A 21,681-nucleotide genomic window follows, 5' to 3' on the forward strand; every position below is an offset into this window, starting at 1 on the left:
TGGTGTACACAGTTTACAGACTCCTCCAGGGAGGAGTGTTAATGTTTATGGTTTAGTGTCTGTCAGGTCAGCTGATGCTCCCTGTAGGTTGCATCTTTGAACATTTGGTCTTGAAGGCGTGTTGTGTTTTATCTAAATGCCCTCTGTGAAAGGAGCAAAAGCTGTTTTTGTGTTTAACATTGGAGAACATGAGGAGGAGAAAAGACAGGAAATAAAGAAAGAGGACTCAAACCAGGTTGCAGAAACTGTCCCCTTCACAGTGTTAGCTTATCATCTATCAGCTGTCATATGCTTAGCAATTTGTGAAAAACTTTTTACCCATGATTTTTTTTTTTTACTACTTTGGAGATTTCCTTTTCCTCCTTTGTATTTAATCATCTCAAAACTCAGGGACAACCTTCCACTTAGGGACCAACTGTACACAACCTAGATAAAACAACCAACACCTTGACCTGCTTTATTAAAAACGATGTATCAAGTATTACCTTGTCACTTTGCACCCAGCAAAAAGTTGTCTCAAACAAAGAAAAGTAGTTTTTTGAAAAATTGCTTTCCATTCATTTGCTTCCAAAACAAATGCACACCTTGGCAAGAGTCAAGTCTTTGTGACAGTGGGTGCTAGTGCTCATGGAAAATGGTGTCTTTATCTCAGAGAAGCTCTATTATTCTGGAAAGTCACAGAGGCCTTGAAAGCCCTGTTCGCATTATGTTTCATCAGAAAACGCTAAAACCCAGTGAAAAAATCTGTTTACACGAAAACGCTCAGGTATTGAAACAGTGAAGCAAGCATGCCAGGCCTGTAGTTGGCACTATAACTGTCTTGTCCAGAAGCAGCTTTTGGTAGATCTACGCTGAAGTAGATTATCTGGTGTATTGGCGAATACTAAGTGCAGAATTGGAGCAACAGATGCACATTTTGTTGAAAGACAGTCAGCAAATTCAGCAGATTGACCAGCATAAGCAAAACATGGTAGTTTGCGACGATCGTAACAATGGTACTGTTGTACTGCTGTAGTGTTATTCTGTTGTATGCGCTTGCAAAAAGTGGAGTGTGACGTCAGCATTTCCGCTGAAAACTCTGAAAACAATATATTTGCTTTTCACCCTAAAACTATTGTCGTGCAAACATTCCCTAAAGCTCCGGGAAGTTTTTAGCTGCTTATAAACTCAGCCAGAAATTTTACTGCTTTTTGTTAATGACCAATAAACAAGACTATGAGTAAAAACATGATTACTGTACTAACGAATTGTAGAGGAGGATGTGTCAGAAGGAAATATGATAGCTACAAGTGGGACCAGTTTGTCCACAGGGGGGCACCAAAGTCAACATAAACCAAAAGTCCCTCAAAGCAGCTTTAAAGTTATAGTGTGCATAAATTGTAATATTAGGTAATATTGCCAACTCTCAAAGTCTGTGTAGCATCAATAACTGTTGAGGAATAGGAGCTCCTGTGATGCATTATAATATGATCCTCCAATCTTCAAATTTTCAACTATCAAATAAGTCAACTAAAACAGAGTATTTGGCACACAACAATGTCTCTTTTCCTTCTTCCTTTTATAGCCAGTAAATGTTGGGTTTAATAAAAGAATGAACACAACCTAAAGTTTATCACTCTGTGCTATGACAGAAACATGGTGGCACAAGACGTCTCAGAGGACTCACTTCTCAAAAACAACAGGAAATATTTACCCATACTTGGTGACATGCTGCTAAAATCTACGCATTGCACCTTTAAGTAAACTTTACAACCCAGAAACACAACAGTTTGAATTTTCATATTATCATTTTCTTATCTGTAGATTCATACAGCATGTTGCGCCACCATATTATCCTGTGTTCATAAATAAGGAAATATTCAATAAAGACTCAAAGTATGAAAAAAAAAACATTTATTGCTACATTATTGTTTTGACACATGCCAGTAGGCTACTTCAAACTGTACACATCCTGTACATGTTATGATAGGAGTAATTTGATTATTATTCTTTATTGTTTTGCAGTGTAATAATCAAACAAGACATCAGTTATTCTGTAATACTGTATTGCTCAGAGCACGAAATGTGTTAACGTCTAGTTCACCTGCACGAGGAGGGTTTCTTTTGTAAAATGAGAGCAACAGAAGTAAATAAAGACATAATAAAACTCACAATATGTGTATAAAAGATAAGTTACATAACTTAGAAAAAACATTTAATGTCCTATTTAAAAACTCAAACATGCAAAGAGCTTGGACTACATCTGAAGAGCAGAAATCACACTGCAAAGACGAGGGACTGCGTCCACCAGCATTTCATCGGGTGTGACCTTGTTAACACAGATTTGTAACAAATATACAAACAACAGCTGACGCCCGATTGTTACTGAACATTCCTGGAGATCTGTTCATTCACAGAATGGTCAAACTCCTGCAACGCTCACTCACACACAGACAAACACGCCATGGGACTAATGAAATCCGTTGTCTGAACACACAAATGTTGGAATGTGGATCCTATGAGCTTGGAAAGTAACGAGGGTACATTTTAAAATAAACTGTAAAAGTCAGTCAGACGCATCATATCTGGCTCTGCCATAAATCAAACTGCAGATGACACTTTGTCACTACCAGGTTTTATCTCATCAGATATGTTCAAAGAGACAGATAATCAATAAATATACAAAATATGTACAAAAAACACCTGCAGCTTACAATGCATTTGTCTGGTTTACAAGTAAAGTTTAGGCACAAAGTTAAAGTCTGTTTGAGAAGCCAGGAGATGATTGTTCGACTGCATCACGATCAGAGAGCTTGATCCTCTCGCGCTGGTCCCAAATCAGAAGAAACGCTGGACGTCAAAACAGCTGGATGCTCTTCACTCAACATCTGGAACAAAGACAGGAGGGAAATACAAAATAAAGCTTTGGTACGAGGTTTTATTAAAACAAATTGAGTTCTTTCTTTACTTCTTTCTTTAAAGTAGAATCTTATGTTACATACTTGATGCTGGATTCAATGTAGTCATTTCCACTGGTTCAGAGGTGTCCCATGGGGTTTGCAGGATCCGTCAGACCGGGATGGAAAGCCAGATGCATGGACTGTGGATCCGACATGACTGCAGACGCCTTCTCTTCCTCTCTCCTCCGCAGACACGCTGCTTTTGGGTTCAGGTTCCTCTCTGTGGGATTCAATAAACAATGAGTTGGTGTTGGACTAAATAAAGAAGCGTGTTGTACGACATTTATATTGTTCTCTTCCTCCTCCTGTTCACATAAAGTTCAGGCTGTTCACACTTAAGGAAAGTGTCGTAAATCTTGATTTTGTAGTTGATTTTTTAACCTTAGATAAAACCCTCCTCCACCCTCTTTCCTTTCCTTTCCTAGACCTTGAATTTCTTCTCCCCTTTCCTGATCTGCCTTGACAGCCAGACCAGGTTCCATTAGCACCTCTCCCCCCCGATGTTTAGACCTGAAGCCCGGCCCGCAGCAGCAGCGCTCACTGACCTCTGACTTGTTGTTCCAGGCTGAGGATCACAGCGACAGCCTGGTGCAGAACCAGCAGCTTGGTCTGTGGCTTCTCGCTCTTCAGGTGAAGCTGACACATGTGACCCAGCTCCTTAAACGCCTCATTGATGTCACGCACACGCAGGCGTTCACGGGCGTTGTTGGCCATCCGTCTCTCGCGCTCGCGTTCGGCTTTCTGCTCGGGGCTCAGGTCTTCATCTTCATGGATGCTAAAAAATAAAAACAAAAGATGAGTATAAACTAGAATAAGTGCATTTAACACCTTCTTATCTTTTCAGGCTGTTATTCAAGCTGAAGTTGATTAAAGTGACAGTCACACTTCAGAGCACTGTGCTGAGTTATAATGTGGATTTTTCTGCCCTCTGCTGGTCACTGAGCCAACATGTTCCTGAGTCTCCTGTGGTCATGTGATACACCCTCGTTTGTTCTGTTAAACAGACTGACTTTGTCGCTACACTCCTGTCAGGGTGCTAGTTGTCTCCTTGATCACATCAAGATGTTCATTATTAATCAACCAATGAGCTTTAAATTTGGATGGTTCATCCTGATTCAGTCAATTATCTTTTTAAATTGATTTTCACACCTTTTTTATTTCTAAATTTCATCTTAGAAATGAGCATTAAAAAACTGATGCTGGAGGTTAATGTACATTTGTCATCCACCACATCCATCAACTATCTGTTAGATCTGACAGAAGAAGACATGCACTCAGGCGTCAGAGCGGAGGATGTCACTCAGAGATTTGTCCCGAAGTGACCTCTCGTACACCGGACAGTGAGAAATGAACTCGAGCATCAAAGAGATGGATCTTTCTGTTTTTATGCACCAAATCTGGGAAACTTCCTGCCTCTGTGCACGGAAACAGTCATTTGTTTTCATCTTGAACTTACCATTACTACTGGTGTTTAAGCATAATTTCTTCACTTTATTTTGTGCCCTGATTTTTATCTTATTAATTTTACAGCTTTTAGTGTTATGTTGTTTTTTCAGTATTTCACATCACCCTTCTCTATCTTTTATTATTCTACATAGTGCTCCTTTTTATGTCTCTCTCTTCTTTTGTGAAGCACATTAAGCTGTATTTAATTTATGTAAGGTGCTGAGTAGATAAAAACCAAAACAAATATAAATCCAAAATGCTCCTCAAAAATAAAATCTATCGTATCCAAGTTCAATGTTATCAAATGGTAGAATAAACTTTAATAAACATTAGTATTTTACAAATTTGAATTTGTGAATTTTGAGAATACATTTCAGAAAAAAGGACATTTTCTATTTTTTTTTTTTTTTTAACATTTTCAGATTTTTAGCCAGCCGAATTTTGTGTTGATCATCTTTAAATTCCAAAAAACACTGGTTATTTGACTTGTCAGAGGCAGAACTAATTTAGAAATTAATGGAATTTGCTTTTTTTTGTTTGTTTTTTATTTTTTTCATTCACAAAATCAATACATTGAACACTTCAGTGACTTCTGTTAATGAATTGAATTTTTAAAAGGGTAGTTAATTAGTTGAGCAGATTTAATTCTAATTGAATTAATTTGATTCTAATATTTTTGTTATCATTATCCTCCCTTTTTTAAATTTCCTGCTTTCTGTTGAAAAGAGCACATGCTGTTGTCTCCCTGATTCATTGTCACAGTTGTGAACATTTGTTTTGAAATATGTTATATGAATAAAAAAGTAATTATAAATATCTTTATTTTCTAAATTCTGGCACTCTGATGCGTTTCCTTCATAAGTAGAAAAATATACACTCACATGAATATGACTTCGTTCCTATGTTTTTATATTGGAAGTGAAAGTAGATGTGGTTGTTGGTGACAACCATCCAGGTTTGGGGTAAATCCTGAACATGGGATCCAAATCCACTCACTGGCCTCATCATTGAGGTTTGGACTGTTAATGGACCAGAAAAGGTCACGCTATTCTCTGTAACTCTTTGTACGTGGGTATTGACCAGTCATCCCTCCGGCGCCTCCAGCAGGTTCAAAATGTGGCTGCATGCCTGCTGACTGGGGGGGAGACGATGTGACCATATAACACCTGTTCTGGCCTCCCTTCACTGGCTTCCTGTCAACTTTAGGATCCAGTATAAAATCGCATTATTGGTTTTTAAAAGTCTTTATGGGTTGGCACCCCCATACCTAAGTGAGTGTCTGAACCCGCATGCTCCAGTCAGGGCACTCAGGTCGACACACCAGGTCCTTCTTCAGGTACCAAGAGTGAGGCTTAAAACAAGAGGGGACAGAGCTTTGGCTGTGGCTGCCCCTACTCTCTGGAACAGCACTGGCTTCAACACTAGTTGAACAAGACATCAATTTTTTTACTTTTTCTATTTATTATGGGGTCCTCTTCTGTCATTCATTGTCTATTTGATCTTTTTGCTGTTTTTTATTCTCTTTTAACACTTTTTAAAAAATTTTTAAACACTTGCTTTCATTTGATTGTGTTCTAAGACCGTGCAGCACTTTGGTCAACCTTGGTTGTTTTTAAATGTGCTATATCAATAAACTTGATGGACTGACTTGATTGAAGGTTTTTTTTTTTCCCTTTTTCATATTTGATGAACTGAGAGCAGGTTGATTAAGTAAACCTATCCTCGGACTCTTCTTTCCTTTTGGCACCTGATGTCTGGACACTCTGTGAAAATCTATTCTGCCTTCCTACTGAGTGTTTTTTAAAATATATTCCTGTATCAAAAAGTCACTTTTATACCACTGATGTCTCGAACATCTTCACAATTTACTACAAGTCTTTTTTTCTTTATTTCACTTACTGCAACTTTTCCAAACATAAAGAAGAAATATGAGGCAGAGCTGAAAAGGCTCGCCAGGCCACAGCTGCTCACCACAGCAGAGGGTCTGACTGTGTTTTAAATTAGTGGAAGAGGACAGGAAGACTTTAACTGAGGGGCTTTTATTTTGAACTGTGATGTAAAACCTCACTGTCATCAAAACACTACTTTTTATCCTCCGTTCTTTTTTCTTCATGCTGTTGATTAAAAATGCAGCTGCAGCTCAACAGGTGTGTTCTCTTTAACGTGAGCAGGAAAGTGAGGTTGTTTACCTTGAGCCATTTTCTCCCGTCTTGAGTTCACCTTCCTCGTCTGATCTCTGACTGTCTGAGCTGTGACTGTGGTTGGTGTGCATCATCTCCTCCCTGTCCCCGCTTTCCATCTTCAGCTCCAGATTACCTAGAACTCCTGTGGGACAGCACACAGGTTTAATAAATACAAGGATTAAGTCCTGAACTGTTCAGAGCTTCACAAGTTCAGAGAATTACTCACCTCTGCCGCCACCTTGCACCGGCTGCAGCGTGACCCTCTGCCTGGGCGGGTACGGGTGACCGTTTTGCGTGCGGCTCTGGAAGGCTGAGTGGTTGTTGTTCATATTGACAGCTTCAACCTTTACAGCACACAAAACACAGGATGACATGAGGTTAATACTCCTCGTGAACAGACAACAACGAGTCCCACTTAAAGTATATCACTCTTACATCCAACCAGTGAGGGATAAGTCACAAACCCAACATCTGCCCTCTCACTCTACAGAATTAATTTAATCTCAGACTCTCTTAATCCGTCCCTTAAAACTACTATATACTCTTTAAACATGCCACTAATTCTCTCTTCAGGAAACAACTCACTTCTGACCAACACATCATTTGGAAAAATAAAAGTGAGAGAATTTAATACCCCCTCCCCCAAAGGATTACTCTAAAAACCCCTATCCCCTGCATATACTTCCACTCCAGCTGGGCCCAAATCCCCTGGTGTGCTGAAAGGGAAACATGCAGGAATGGGAGTGCACGATGCAGGCGTCCCCCATCACCCCACAGTGGAATTACAGTCCGCACATACTCTACGCTCTCCATACAAGGACGACGCGTCACTGCGCTCTGCCATTGTGCTCAGTTTCCTATTTCAGGGACAACAACCTTTACATGAGGAAAACATGCAGACATAGCGTGTGGAAAATTCCAGAAACTGAATGCCACAACACATGCACTGCACTCACAAACACACAGCATGAAATTTCCAGACACGCCCCCATGTCCTTCCCTAAATACTTCAAAGAAATGGTTGTTAACCATGGCTGGAGTGTGACAGGTGAGTGGCAGGGTGCTGGCAGATCCTGGCTGGCTCTGATGGGTTTGGTTCAGCAGGCTGTGGATGTCGCTGGGCAGGCCTGCCGTGGGTCCCACTGCATGGTTCCTCAGGACATGGATCACATCGTCCAGTCTGTCCAGTCGGTCCTCCACCTGCGACTGAAAGACAAACAAACAATTGGTTCAAGTATTTGGCAATCAAAAGGATATATAACATTTTTACTAAAGTTTTAAAACCTTGAGTCAAAAGTCAAAATGTTTTGAACTCAGCAGGACCAGTTTGTGGGAAAAACTGCGATACCTTGAGGGGAAACTGTTGACTATTGATCACTGCTCACACTTTTAGAGCTTGACTGACTATCTTGGTCTACATTTAACTTGTAAAATACAACCTGTTCACATCCTGCTCTCGACATTGTATTAAGTTTGTTCCCTCAAGGCTTCTGTAGTCAAAGCAAACCTTGAGGCAGAACTCTCTCCAGAGGTTTAAAGAGCTTGTTTTATGGCCATAACACCTCAAAAAGTCTTATGTGGAGGAGATTATACTCTCACAAAAACAAATTTATTCATATCATTTTACAATGGAGGTCAAAAACATCTAATATTTACTTTATTCTTAAAAAATGACTGCAGACCCAGAGTACTCCTGGAAGCCCCTTTACACCAGCGCCTCTTGAATTTCTCCCCTAATAATAATACTAAATACTAAAGTAAATATTCAACTATGTTTATAATAAATAAGAAACAAAAACAGCTAGCTTAGACTAACATATAGGCTGGAAAAAGAGATACTGATAGCTTGGCTCTGTTTCTGTTTCTGGTGTGTTTCAAAGGTGAAATGTGACCTCACTGTAGCTGAACAGATACATTAATTCACTAAAAGACAAGAAACAAGATGTCAAATGTGTAGATAGAAACATGATACTTTGGTGCTGTTTTTGGTCTTTGCTAAGCTAAGTTAGCCAGCTGAAGTTTGTAGCTACATAAAAGTAAACAGAGTACATTTGTAGGGGTGTGATTGATTATCTCAGATATCTCAGTGAGTGTGTATGTTTAATTTTTCTGTATTTGTGCTGGTATCAAAATATTTATCTTTTTTTTAATCAATCCATCTGTTCTAGCAAGCCAAGCAAGTGAATCCTATTTTTTTTTTTTTTTTTTACAATCCAATTGTTTTGGGGTATAAAATATGGAAATCTATAAACTTACGGTAATTATGTATTAAAGAATAGTTTTTCTGTAGTTATGCTTAATTGGTGCTTTTTCGTGTGTTTTTTTATGGTAATTTTTAATTTTATTTCTGTCTTTTAATAAGTTCTGTAAAAAAAACTTAACTATTTATTTGCATCCCAGGGGGGAAATATGGTGTTACCATTGCTCTTCACATAATACAGCAGTTGGAAAATAAGATAATGTAAAGGGTCATAAAATAAAGCACAATAAGTGATAGATATACAACAAACAAGCAATAGAGCAGCATTAAGTACCAAAATAGTGACAAGTGCTGAATAAATAAACCAGATAATGAGATAAAGATAAAAGTAAACACTATTTACATTGAGAGAAAATAAAAGGTGAGTTGGACTATGTTTAACAGATATTACACCTGGTGAAAAGTATTAAACAGAATTTCTGAACTGTATCATCTGAGTATTGCAAAAGGTATCTTGAAATCGCCTTTTTTTAATTGATTTGTTATTTTATGTAAGACGCATTCATTAACATTCATTAGTGTTTGAATTAATGAGTTGTTTACCAGTGATATAAGTGAAGACTCATAGTGCGGTGAAACTGGTGCCTGAACTGAACTCCGGGGCCACATGTTGGGACCTGAGAGGAAGGAAACAGCCACATTAGCCCACTGAAGGATTTGTTAAAAAACTGAATGTAGATAATCACTGACTTCATTGTTACTTTAATTTACCTGCAGGCTCAGTCGCACTCTGCAGCGGGGACGGAGACCTCACTGGTGTGGATGAACTGGAGGGGAAGCTGCTACTGGTGTGATCGGGGGAATAAATCTGGCAGCAGACGGAAGGAGAGGGGAAAAAAGGAGGGAGGGGGAAGGAGAGGGAGAGAAGGGCATGGATCATTTTAAAAGCACAACTTGTCATTTCTGCGTAAGGTTTTACAGCTGCTGCCACAGCCTTTGGAGCGGGCTCGTAACCTGAACTAAACTCATCAATTCTGGTCATCTTACTAGTCGGCAGCCAATAAAAAGTCCAGCAGCATGAGAGTAGCCCTTTGTTAGTGTGCGCTGCTCTGTTCTTAAAGGGAATGAACTGTTTTCCTTTTGCACGACTCCACTGAGGCTTTTGTTTAATGCTCTGTCTGAATGTTTAGACATAACAGGGCATAGATGAGCCGCTCTAATGGGATTAAGGTGGTGCATACTTACAGAAGCCAGAGCTTTGCCCAAAGTGTCGCCTGTCTGTGACCCTCCTGACACATTTCCCTGGCTCCCTGAGACTGCAGGAGTAAAACACATCATAAAATGTTAGAATAAAGAGCAGGCAAACTTCACAAATGCAGTGAGGTATTCTCCTCCATCTCCTCACCTGTTGAATTCTCTGTGGCGTTGACTGATGGAGTGCGTGGTGCCGGGTTGTTGCGGTGAAAAGTGGACATTGGCGGGAGACTCCTGTTCATATCAGCAGTCATCACTGAATGTGGAGAGTAATCCTGAACAGAAAGCAAACACACACACATATTCAATCCCTCCAGGGGGTTAGAAAAAAAATGCTGTGCTGTCAACATCCAAGGTCCTGGAGGTAAATCTCACCAGGTGACTGTGTGGTGGTGGTGGAGGCAGGCTGCTGTAGCTCCCCGCCTGCGTCTGGTGGGTTGTGGCTGCTCCCAGTGCACCTTCATAGCCCTGCTGGTTCAGCCCGTTTACAGCGTTCCAGATGTCGGGCGAATTGCTCATACCCTCTAAAATGGATAGTGATATGTTATAGCCGGCACTAGAACAGCATCTCAAGCAGCTAGACAAGTCGTGAAGCTCTACGGTGGCTCCTGTGGAAAATATGACACCTTAACGGCTCAATAAATGAGCAGGAAATGTTCATTAATATGACTGATGCGACAGAGGATACAAGTTAATGCCTCATTTAGAGAAGATATATGATCGACGAATGCAACTTTGAGGTAATCCTAAAACTCAAGCTTGTGTTACGTTTTTTAAACTCTCAGACTTTTATGTCCCAAAAAGTATTTTTCTAAGAGCACTGCCTCTAAATATAGAGGTTGGCTGCTGACTCTCAGACTAGAAAACATGTTTATATAGTGAAATGAAGATTCAGGTTGTTTCTGTTTTATTGGTATTTTGCCTCTGTTTGATTAAGAAGGGAGCGCTGCAGATTCAATACTCTTATGGATGAATAAATGCAACCTAGAGCCACAGATACACATGAAGAGGAGGCCAACACAGCTGACCAAAGTGCAACTGTTGTCTGTTTGCAATCTAAGGAAGAAAGCAGGGTTTTGGTGTGCTCAGGATGCCACCATACTAAAAAAAGACTGAAGACTGGAGTGAACCAAAAGCAAAACATCCCAATGTGTAGGATTTGTTGAATTAAGCTCACCAAAGAAGGTGCTGGCAAACACATTGCTGGGAGTCTTGCTGGATGGATGCAAAGAGGAGTTGTGGTTGATGTCGTCATTGGAGGGAGACTGCCCATAAACCTGTGGGGAACAGCGTTTTTTAAAGTGTCGTTGGATACCAAATTTGAATTCTCACAAAATGTACACAAGCAGTGATGCTTTTCATGACTCAAACGCGTGAACACTGCCTGTACCAATCTGAAGCAACACAGTATTACGAAAACAAAGCAGGGAGCTGATGCACACTTAGAGCTATTGCGGTAATCCATAAGCTGCAGATCCATGCACCTCCTCATCCGGATTTAAGAACCATTCACCATGAGAAATCCCTGCCCTAATCATGATCAGGTTCTGCTGGCTTCAGAAGACCGGGATACAATGCCCTCCAGAATAAAATTAAATTACAGGCCCTCTTGTACTTTGTCCTCAGATAACAGAGAGCTGAGTCTCACCCTAATGATCCCCCTCAGTAGGAAACAAACACTAAATAAAAACAGATCTCAAGCATTAAACCACAATACCTTTGGCAATTATTTTTCTCTTTTAATTACAAAGCATGAGGCTGGAAACACATGCTCATATGCACACTAAACACACCAACACATGTTCCCCTCACTCAAACACACCAAGAGGTCTGGGCTGCACCTGCACCTCCCTCCATCGCTTTGATGTGCCCCAGGAAATGAAAATAAACCTCCCTGCGCAGCATCAATGGGGTGTCAGTTACCCGGACGACAAGTTCTGTAAAGCAGCCTATTAAAGACTCTCTTGAGTACGCTCGTGCAAGCACACTCACAGGCTCTCACGCGCACTTAAGCACACACACACACACATACACACACACGCAGCCGTGACCCTGGCTGGCATGAATCCCATGGTGATTGTGGGCTAGGCCAAACAGAGGAGCCCCTGCCGACACTGGGCTCGTCTGAGCCGCCATGGGCAGCATATGGCGGAGGATAAAGCCAATTGTCCTCCTTACCATCAGCATAGCAGGCGACCCGTTAATAATGGTCACACCCCCCGCCCCAGCACGCCCTCTCTGGCCCCTGCTGGAGAGGGGGTCCGTCACCATGGCATCCTCTTTTAGCATAGCATTGATTTAGGAACCATCAATCATTGCATCACAAATGATAAGGGACTTTTTTTAAAGCAAACAAAAACCACAATAAAGGTGGAAATCAAACACTATAAACCCTCCATATTTATTGATAAAACATGTTTCTGTGCCTCTAAGCCATCTGTTGGTTTCAGTCAAAGTTATTTTCAGAGCAGAAAGGAATAAACTTGAACAAAAAAGAACAAACAGTTGCACTTTTTCTCTCTTTGTAGATGTACACAACATTATCATGCTAGATGAGTGAAATATCAACTTGCTATTCAGGCCCTATGCTGTGCTCCATCCACCATAGCCAACTCCAGCCACATGCAACCAATTTTCTGCCTCTGTGATCCACGATGTCTGGATATGGTTAGTCTCACAGAGATCAAAGCTGCCTTTGATAATGGCTGCTGTGGTGGAGGGACTGCTCTGAACATAGCGGGGTTAAATCAAATAGAAATAGCAGCAATCTGCTTCATGTCAAGATGTTTTTCTGCTGCCAGGCTTGACTGCATGGAGCTCAGCTAACAGGAAGCGGGGGTCTCACCGGTGCATTTTAACATGGGTCTGTCAACATGAAAGCAAAAATAGACATGAGTGAGGTGTTACTCGCTGAGGTAACTCACTGAAATCTAATACAATTTATATTTGTGGTGAGTTATTGGGAGGTTCATGACAAGTGGCTTGTCCTATTTAATGTATGAAAACCACATTCTTAAATAAAGTTGGTTTAAATGCTCCTAAATAAAAATAAAGTTTAAAATGACAACATAAAGACATTTGTATCCTGTATGATGGAAAAACTTGAAGATGTAGCAATAAATCAGCTTGCATCAACTGTGCAGAAACTATAACTTCAAAATAGAAACTATTTGTCTGTTTTTCTCCCTCACACTCATGCAAACCTTCCAGATGAAACAACACAGCATCCTTAGTTAAAATAAAACATAATAAGGAGAAAAAGGCTGTGATACATCAGAATTGTCTAAACTTTTTTGCTGGGTGCACATGGTGCATTTGAATAATGTCAGATGGAGAACACACTGTTCAGCAACAATAAACAGAAACAGCTGCAAACTATCCCTCCCTCATGTGAGTCAACAAGCAAACAGAACATTATAAGTGCAACAGCATCACCTCCCAACACACTGACACTGCCATGCATCCTCTATTAAAGCCAACACAAACACATGCAAGAAATGTACTCACTGGTTTCATGTTGTAGCAATACATCAATGAGTTGTTTCCCGTGCCAGAGACAGGATGAGCACAGAACATAACTCAGTCCGCTTCAGATCAAGACTCCAGGTTCACAGTACAGTCCACTCACACACAGCTCGTCTCTCCGTGTCTGGACTCATGTGTGTGTATAGTCCACATGCACTCCTTCCTCTAAACTACCCCTGCTGGTCATGCAGCTACCCGCAGACAACTTATGCAAATAAGGGCTGGACCATTCCAGGAAGGAGGGAGGGGTGGCCAAAGGTGATGCTAATGTTGTATTACACGCTTGTTCCTCAGAATTACCGCTTTATTTTAATTTCTATAGAGAAACTACGCCTTAAAAGAAAATATATGACACTCGTATCATTTGTGGTTATTTTTTTAATTTTGGAATCGTGAAAACTCTGTAAAGTGTTCAAAAAAAAAGAGGGAATCCTCCCTCCCACGCAATCAAAACACCTCAACCACACTAATGCAAAGGAGAGAAAAGGTATACACAGTGTTTCTTATGAACTTTGGGCATCCTCTTCCAGTGAGACCCAAGCTGGTGTAAAATCATTCAGGTAAGAAACCCCTCCTCAGGACAGTGAGCAAGCACTCATCATGACGCCATGCAGATTATCTCCTCCCAGACAGGTAGCTAGATGTTTCCAGTAATCAGAAGATGCCACACCTTTGTCTGACCCACATTTACAAATAGAACAAAGTCTTAGTTTGTGGGCACGTGTGTCTTGGCGAGCTCCTCTGGCGGCTGGGTTAAAGGTTATTTTTACAGTAGCCTGTCTGGGTGATCTGGTGATGAAGGGACACCTCAAGAGTCAGACTTCCTGTCTCGAGGTCACATCCACTGTCTGCTGACCCACTGCATGCCTCACAAACAAATTATCAGATTTATAAACCCTGCACCATGCTTTGCTATCAGTATCTAACCCAACCTGCTGGATTCTGCTCTGAATTTTCACTTTGTATAAATAAGACGTGATAAGAAAAGAGTGTGCAGTCAGTGTGTCGCTCTGACCTGCTGTCCTGATGGTGCATTTTGTCCTAGAAAGACCTCCCTAGAATCCAATCAGATACTTCCCACTGAGGCGACAGCAAAGTCTATCAATGAAACCATCATCAGACTAACCTCCAGTGTCTGACACAGCTGACTTTGCATAATTCTTTGGGAAAATATCCCACTGTGCCTTCTGTAAAGTGCTTCTAGTGCATTTTTTTAACCAATCACTTAATTTGTTTAAAAACTCAGTGTTGAGCAAAAGATCCAGATGTTTATTAAAAGCTCATCGTTTGTAAATGTTTGAGAAGTGATTTCACCCCAAAGAAATTTAACTCTGCTCTATTTTAGCAGTCGAATTATAGATACTTGCTTTGGAAAAAGGTTGAAAAAGGGAAGAGAGGTTGTCTTCTTCTTGCTGGGAATTGTGCTCAAGCATTTGCAAGCATTAAATATTACAATGAAGAAACTGTGAATCTTTCACTAATGGTCTTATTTGCTTTTGTAGGTCAAACAGAAGCCTCGCATTTTCTTGAGGACCATTACATGGCGGAGATAAATTATCGCCGTTAGGATAAACTGCAAACAGTGACAAACTGATCTGGGAGCAGAAAAACAAACCATTATCTGCTGGTTTAAATCTGTCTGAAGGTGAGCCTTGCAGTCCACACAGCTTCCTTAGAGTCAAAGACTAATCCTGACTATCCACGCTACTGTTAACTGGGTTAGGAGGTCAGCCTCTACGTATACATCAGAACTATCGTGTGTGTGCACCTTTTCCTACTTTTCCAGGGAGATGTCTCTGACTTAGAAGAGGGTGCATCTTTTGTCTGAGCAAATTTGCTGTAAAAAGCTGTTTCTTTGTGCCTGGAAGAGGAAATAAAAACATGCATCACACATCAACATGCAGCCACATGTGAATGCACATCCATAACACATGTGAAAAGATACACCAAAAGAAGAAATATGCAGAAAACGAGTGCACTGGGTGCAATTATTGCACCTTAATGAGATATTTTCTGCACACTGGGTGTTATTGCACAGTAAATATTACTGCACTTATTGTCCACTCCCAGTACTGCATGTATTCTTAAACTTTTTCTAAAATCTCGTGTCTCAGGCCCCAAACTTGGTTACAAAAATAGATTTAAAAAACATATTGTTGCAAATATTCACCAGAAACAGCACTGGCTACTTAATGCCCTCCCATCTTACAAAGATTACTTCTCCTATCTGTGATACTGAGCATGCAAAACACTCACACACACTCTCTCTCTCTTTTTCTCTTCTAGGATAAATGATCCAAGAGCAAATATATACAGTCCCCTAACCCTGAACTTTGCATCAATCTTAGTTAATTGCAGTCTTGTCAGGAGTGCGATTATTCAAACAGGTAATGCAAATGTTAATGAGTCCAGATTTGCATATCTTTATTTTCCCATGGTTGAAATGTCATTGGTTATGACGCTCTACAATGAAGAATGTCACTGCTGATGGCCCCCTGATAGGCTGTCAGCCATTAAGAGGCCAAAAAAAGAGCAAAAGCCTGGAAGGTAGGGGGAAATAAACAAGAAGCTAGGGAAAGAAATGAAGATTGCATATGCAGAAACAGAACACAAACACCTTTGTATCGTTTAGTTTCTGCAGAATACTTCAGACAGGAGCTCAAGCATGAGTATATTCTGAAAAAGAAAGACTACAAACAAAAATAAGACAAATAACCCTCTGCAGTGAGAAGCCTCGGTTGTCCTTTTACTCTATCTTTTGCACAAAATGCCTGCAACACACACTTCAAGTGTCGTTGGCATATTGCTCATCGTCATGCGCCTGATTTGACATGGCTTAAATAACCATCTTCCTGCCAGTGATTGGCATTCACACAAGAAGGGGTGAGTGGGACCGGGGAGCAGATGGTGACATTCCACATGACCAAACTGATCAATCAGCATGCTGGGACGCAGGTGCAGCACAGGCGGGCAGCACCACACCATCTATTTCACCATCTACGGGGCACAAACACATGGGCACCAATCGTGGCACCCTGAGGGTCTGCATGCTCCTCTGTCCCGCTGTGCCAAGGTTGATGACATCAGACTTTCCCATCCGCTCTTCCAGTGGACGCCAGGAAAAAAGCAGGAGAGAAAAAACACACAGAGTAAAATCTGCAGTCACAGCCTGGTCTGGGATAGGTTGTGTGAGTGACGTCAAAGCCAGGGTCTCCCTTATTACAAGCTGCTGCTAAACATTTCAACCCAAAGGAGAAGTGGGAAGATTAGGTACATGTCATGTTCCTGATGTGATTATGTGGTACTTTTGCATTCACCTGTCAGGTTCAGCTTCTACACAAACAAAACTTAACATTGTATCAGTGTGAGAAGTGTAAATTAAACATTCTTAGATTCTACAGCTGTTTTATTTTGTAATTCAATAAATATTTAACTGTGTGATTGTGTGATTCTAGCTATTGCACCATATTTGGTACTTGCCTTTAAAAATATATTCTTATCTTTAGTTTTTTCTGTATTTTACATTTTCTTGACAGCAGGAGTGCTGTTTTCTGTTGCTGAATACATTTTTTTTTAAACATTTTTTATTCTATTTCTGTGTCACACATTTGTATCAAAACACAGAGGCAAATTTGTAAAAAAAAAAAAACTGAAATAAAAGTGGTTTTGCTTTATTTTCATCTATATTGTTTATTTGATAAGAATTATTTGAATTACATGGTAAAAATTCTGCCTGTTTCAAACGTCTAATGCAACCAAAAAGCTTCACATCTAGAGATTAGATCCTACCTATGCTCACTGCTGCAGAAGTCGAGAAGCACCTATGCCTTACCCTTTTGTGCAGTCGATCATTTACACGTGCCCAGAGTCCGAACTGACTTTGGAAAAAGAGCTTTTTCTTATGCTGCCCCAACAGCCTGGAACACGATACAGACTGAACTGAAAATGGCTGAACTGGTGTCACTCAAAGTTTTTTGTTCCATCCTGCTCACCAGATAGCGAGAATCCTAAGAACAATGCCTGTGTTTTTAATTGTAACTGTCCTAAAAAAATTACTGCTCACCCATTATCAACTAGTTGTTTCTGGATGCAATTTATGTCTGAACGTATTTTACTTTATTTTTCATTTTTTTATTGTTATCTGCCGTGTGCTGCTGACCTCTTGGCCGGGTCACCCTTGTAAATGAGATCCTGATCTCAATGGGATTTATCTGGTTAGATAAAGGTTAAAAATAAATAAATAAAAATAATAGAATAGAATAGAATAGAATAGAATAGAATAGAATAGAATAGAATAGAATGCAACAAGTACAACAAAATTGCAAAAGCCCTTCAGTCAGTGCAAAACAGTTTGAGGTGCAAACATAAGTAAAATAAGATACAAAATAAAAATTATATATATATATATATATATATATATATATATATATATATATATATATATATATATATATATATATATATATATATATATATATATATATATATATATATATATATATATATATATATATATATATATATATATATATATATATATATAAGAATAAAGTGCAAGAGGAGTGTAATGACATTGTACAAAAAAAAGTGCAAAATAGCTGCCATGTTCAGGTGCATTGATGACATGAGGTAGTTGTTATATTCTAACCTTAACCTTTCCAAACACATTGTATGCCCTGAGTGTTAGACAGTAGTCTTTCTGTCACATTTAGTGGAAATCTATTTGTAATTAAATATTTCATTTCAAGCCCTAAAAGGTTTTGCAAAAATTATTAAATGTTAATTTTAAAACAGTAGATTGTTTGGAGAGTCAACTATTCATGAATGAAATGCCTGTTAAAGAGTTCAATATGAACACAAACATTGTTTACATTTTTGTAAAGTCTTAAAAGTCGTATCAAAGTGTGCTGTACTGGGGCAATGTAGAGCCACATTAACATCAACTGCTGTTTCAGTGATCCTAAGTCAAAACGTAACTATCCCAGCAATAATGAAATGTCAGAATAATTTGATTTTTGGTAACTTTTACTTTGTTAATGATAACTTATTATAAAAACATTAAAGTAATCTAATCACTCCCTTTAAAAGACACATCATCTAATGTTTCCTAGAAACACACAGGCCTGTTGCATTCAGGTAATAAACTTGGCTGTGGTGTTTGATACCTGCTGGCGTGACTCTGTGCTGAGGATCTACCCTATCCTCAGGATAAGACCTGACCACAGCAAGCTGATCTGATAGTCCATGCTGAGTGCTGGAAGACGTGGGGGTTTAAGAGGATTGAAGCGTCCATGGCTGCACGGCGCACGTGAGAGCCAGACTTAGTGACCTCTGCACTGCGGTAACTTCTCTGTCCTACATTCACAATAACCTACGAGGAGGAGGAGGAGACGGGTGGCTTTAGGTCACCGCCAGTCTGATGAGTGACCTGTTTCAGTGGAGGTTCCATGAAGCATGCAAATATTCATTAAAATAGAATAAAGCTATACTAAACAACAATAAATTTGTCATGAAGAACTCCAAATGTGGAGTCAGAATGATTAAAATGGACTCAGGGTGAACAAGATCAGCTCCAATGACATTTTTTTAAATAGAATTATCTCAGAAAAGAAAAGTAGGTTGTTCCTGATCATCTAGACTCCATTCCTATATATAGTAAAACCTTTTAATATCTCCAGATGACAAATTATCGATGAATCAGCCAGCGTGTGTTTGGCTAATAAGGCAAAGCACAAAGGGAAAACTTTTATAATAAAGCAACATAGCCAAAAAATCTATCTAAAACCTTTGTGTGCTGCATTTAGGAGATGTTTCATATTGTTTCTGTGGCAGGATATGGCCCCAGAAATGGCAGCAACTTTGTGAGGAGTGTTGTGTAAATCTTAACATTTGGAGGAATGAGCAAGGGCAAAGACTGCTGAGCTGAAACCGTCCAGTCCAAATCAGAAGTGACAGAAGATTGACAGTAAAATAAATCAGTCCAGAATAGCCAGCAACCGATGGTCAAAAATAGAGTGAGAAAACAATGACTAACAAGGAAACAACATTTTCTTGAGATTTAGATGAAGTGTCACCGTCCCACACCTCCGGTGTTGTTAACAAGCCAGTGAATGACAAGGGTTGACAGATGTGTGTGACGCGTTATGGAAAGGAGAGGAAATTGCCAAGAATATCTAAATATTGAAGCAAAGATCTGTTTTCACAAAGGCAATGTACATTTGAAATGCAATCTGAACTCCAGTATTTGGTTGTTCAGTAAATGAGAGACTTTGACAGCTTTGAGGAATGTTCCTGATATAGTAAAAGGACATTTCAGGTCTCACAAAACACGACTTGAGGAAAAAGTTTGCTAGTTCAGTACATTATCTTTGAGTATTTGTTTAAAGTTCCCTTGAGTCAGACGCAGATGAGTCATCACATTTTTAAGCAATTGACCATGACATCCTGTTACACAGACCGGAGCACTTAATGGCATTAAAGCAACCAAATTAAGCTGCTTTGAATCCTGTTTATCACATAAGTTTTACATGCAGACAATGACTCTTTTTGCATGCTTGGGATGGTACACTGTTCCTCACAAACTGTGCTCGGACTAATTTAAAGCATTCCCCAATTGTGCTCAGTATCAATGTGCCATTTTAGCTCAGGTGGGAGAGCAGAATTCTTCTGTCTTTTAGGATTTGGGGATTTAGGATTATGCTTCCGTAGGCCTTGACTGTCAGGAATCTTGTGTTATTCTGCTGGAGGCTTTAACTTATAGGACTCCCAGAATCTGCCCATATAGGTCTGAACTGTCAGGACTCCCAACTTTCAGGACTAACAGATAATGCTACTTTCGGCTTTGACTCTCAGGATCCCAAGTTAGGGTTGCAAAGTTTTAAGAATTCTCAAAGTTGGAAATTTTCCATGGGAATTTTTGGAAACTTATAGGAATTGACTGGATTTTTGGGGGAATTTATTTTAATTACATTTACCTGGTCATGTACATGTATAAATAGTACTCATTTTGGTTTGTTATAAGCAGACATTCATGTCTATTGTAATATTTTGAATTGATATAAATAAATTTCCGGTATTTTTTTTCCTAAGTCTAACTCATGAATACACGCATCAAAAGTTGTATCTAGCCTTTAAAAATCACACATTTTAATGACCCTTAGTTATTGTAACTTAAATGTGTCTGTTAGTTAAAGTTAAACTATAGTATCAAATATATTTGCCTCAGTACTATTTTTGCACGTTTCATGGTATACAGCTGAATTTCATCAAGATCATTTTTGAAAAACCTCATTCAAGCTGACAACAAGTAAAAATAAATCAATAAATAAATAATTAAACATAAACAAACAACATTTTCTAATATTTCAGAGCCAAAAGTTTTTAAGTTGAAGGTGACAAAACTTTTAAAATTTCCAACAGTCCCAAGCTTAAACTTCCATGGTACTTCTAAGGAAACGTTCCTAAAATGTTTTACCCCTTGAAATGTCTGATGTTGTATTCTCCCTTTGTTGCCTTTCTGGATGCAATCAAAATCCATAACTGCATCTAAAACTATTGAAATTTCCCACTGACTTTATTGGTAATCAGTGTTACAAAGAAGTATAGATTATTCTTTTTTTTTTCTAATGAAAAATTTCACGAGAAATATCATAATTATCCCTTTCTCAATTTGGATTGATTGTTTGAAGTGTAAAAAAATCAATAAACTGGGTCTGAGAGTTTGTGAGGTGTTGAAGAAAAACATATACAATACTAACAAACCTGAAGTTTGGCAACACAAAAAGGAGGCTTCAACAGTTTAACATTACACATCCAAACGTTTATTCTTGATTTGTAACCAAACCATGAAACTAAGCACGAGGTGTCTAGATAATGTCATCGTTTAAAACATCATTGGCATGGCAGAGGAGGAGAAACATCTGTTTTGACCAACAGATGGCAGCACAAAATAAGTCAAGCTGTAAGAATTTATTCAGGTCTTGTTTTTCTTGACCTGGTGGCTTCATCTCTATGAATTTCGGCCCTGTTCATTTACAGATGAGGAATAAAAGGATCTTTTATTACTAATCGCTGGTGCAAAGCAGAAACATTGAGGGAAATGTGTTGGTTTAGTAGGCATAACATAGTAAGCTGT

General features: G+C 39.4%; 1 protein-coding gene across 1 annotated transcript; it reads right to left on the bottom strand.

Annotated features, from left to right (window-relative positions):
* Positions 1-1,902: 1,902 nt before the first annotated feature.
* On the bottom strand, positions 1,903-13,713 carry LOC141795921 (transcription factor 12-like). Its single transcript, XM_074676700.1, has 13 exons — positions 13,530-13,713; positions 11,200-11,299; positions 10,398-10,546; positions 10,174-10,297; positions 10,014-10,084; positions 9,540-9,636; positions 9,372-9,445; positions 7,598-7,774; positions 6,795-6,912; positions 6,575-6,710; positions 3,485-3,714; positions 2,982-3,159; positions 1,903-2,867 (listed from the first exon to the last, which is right to left on the bottom strand). The coding sequence occupies exons 1-12, from the start codon at positions 13,596-13,598 to the stop codon at positions 3,017-3,019; spliced, it is 1,488 nt and encodes a 495-aa protein (XP_074532801.1). The 5' UTR covers positions 13,599-13,713; the 3' UTR covers positions 1,903-2,867; positions 2,982-3,016.
* Positions 13,714-21,681: the final 7,968 nt, after the last annotated feature.

This window comes from Halichoeres trimaculatus, unplaced genomic scaffold (genome assembly GCF_033239565.1).
Source record: "Halichoeres trimaculatus isolate MK-OKI-2021-1 unplaced genomic scaffold, fHalTri1.1 fHalTri1_scaffold_10, whole genome shotgun sequence".
Taxonomy (NCBI): Eukaryota; Metazoa; Chordata; class Actinopteri; order Labriformes; family Labridae; genus Halichoeres; species Halichoeres trimaculatus.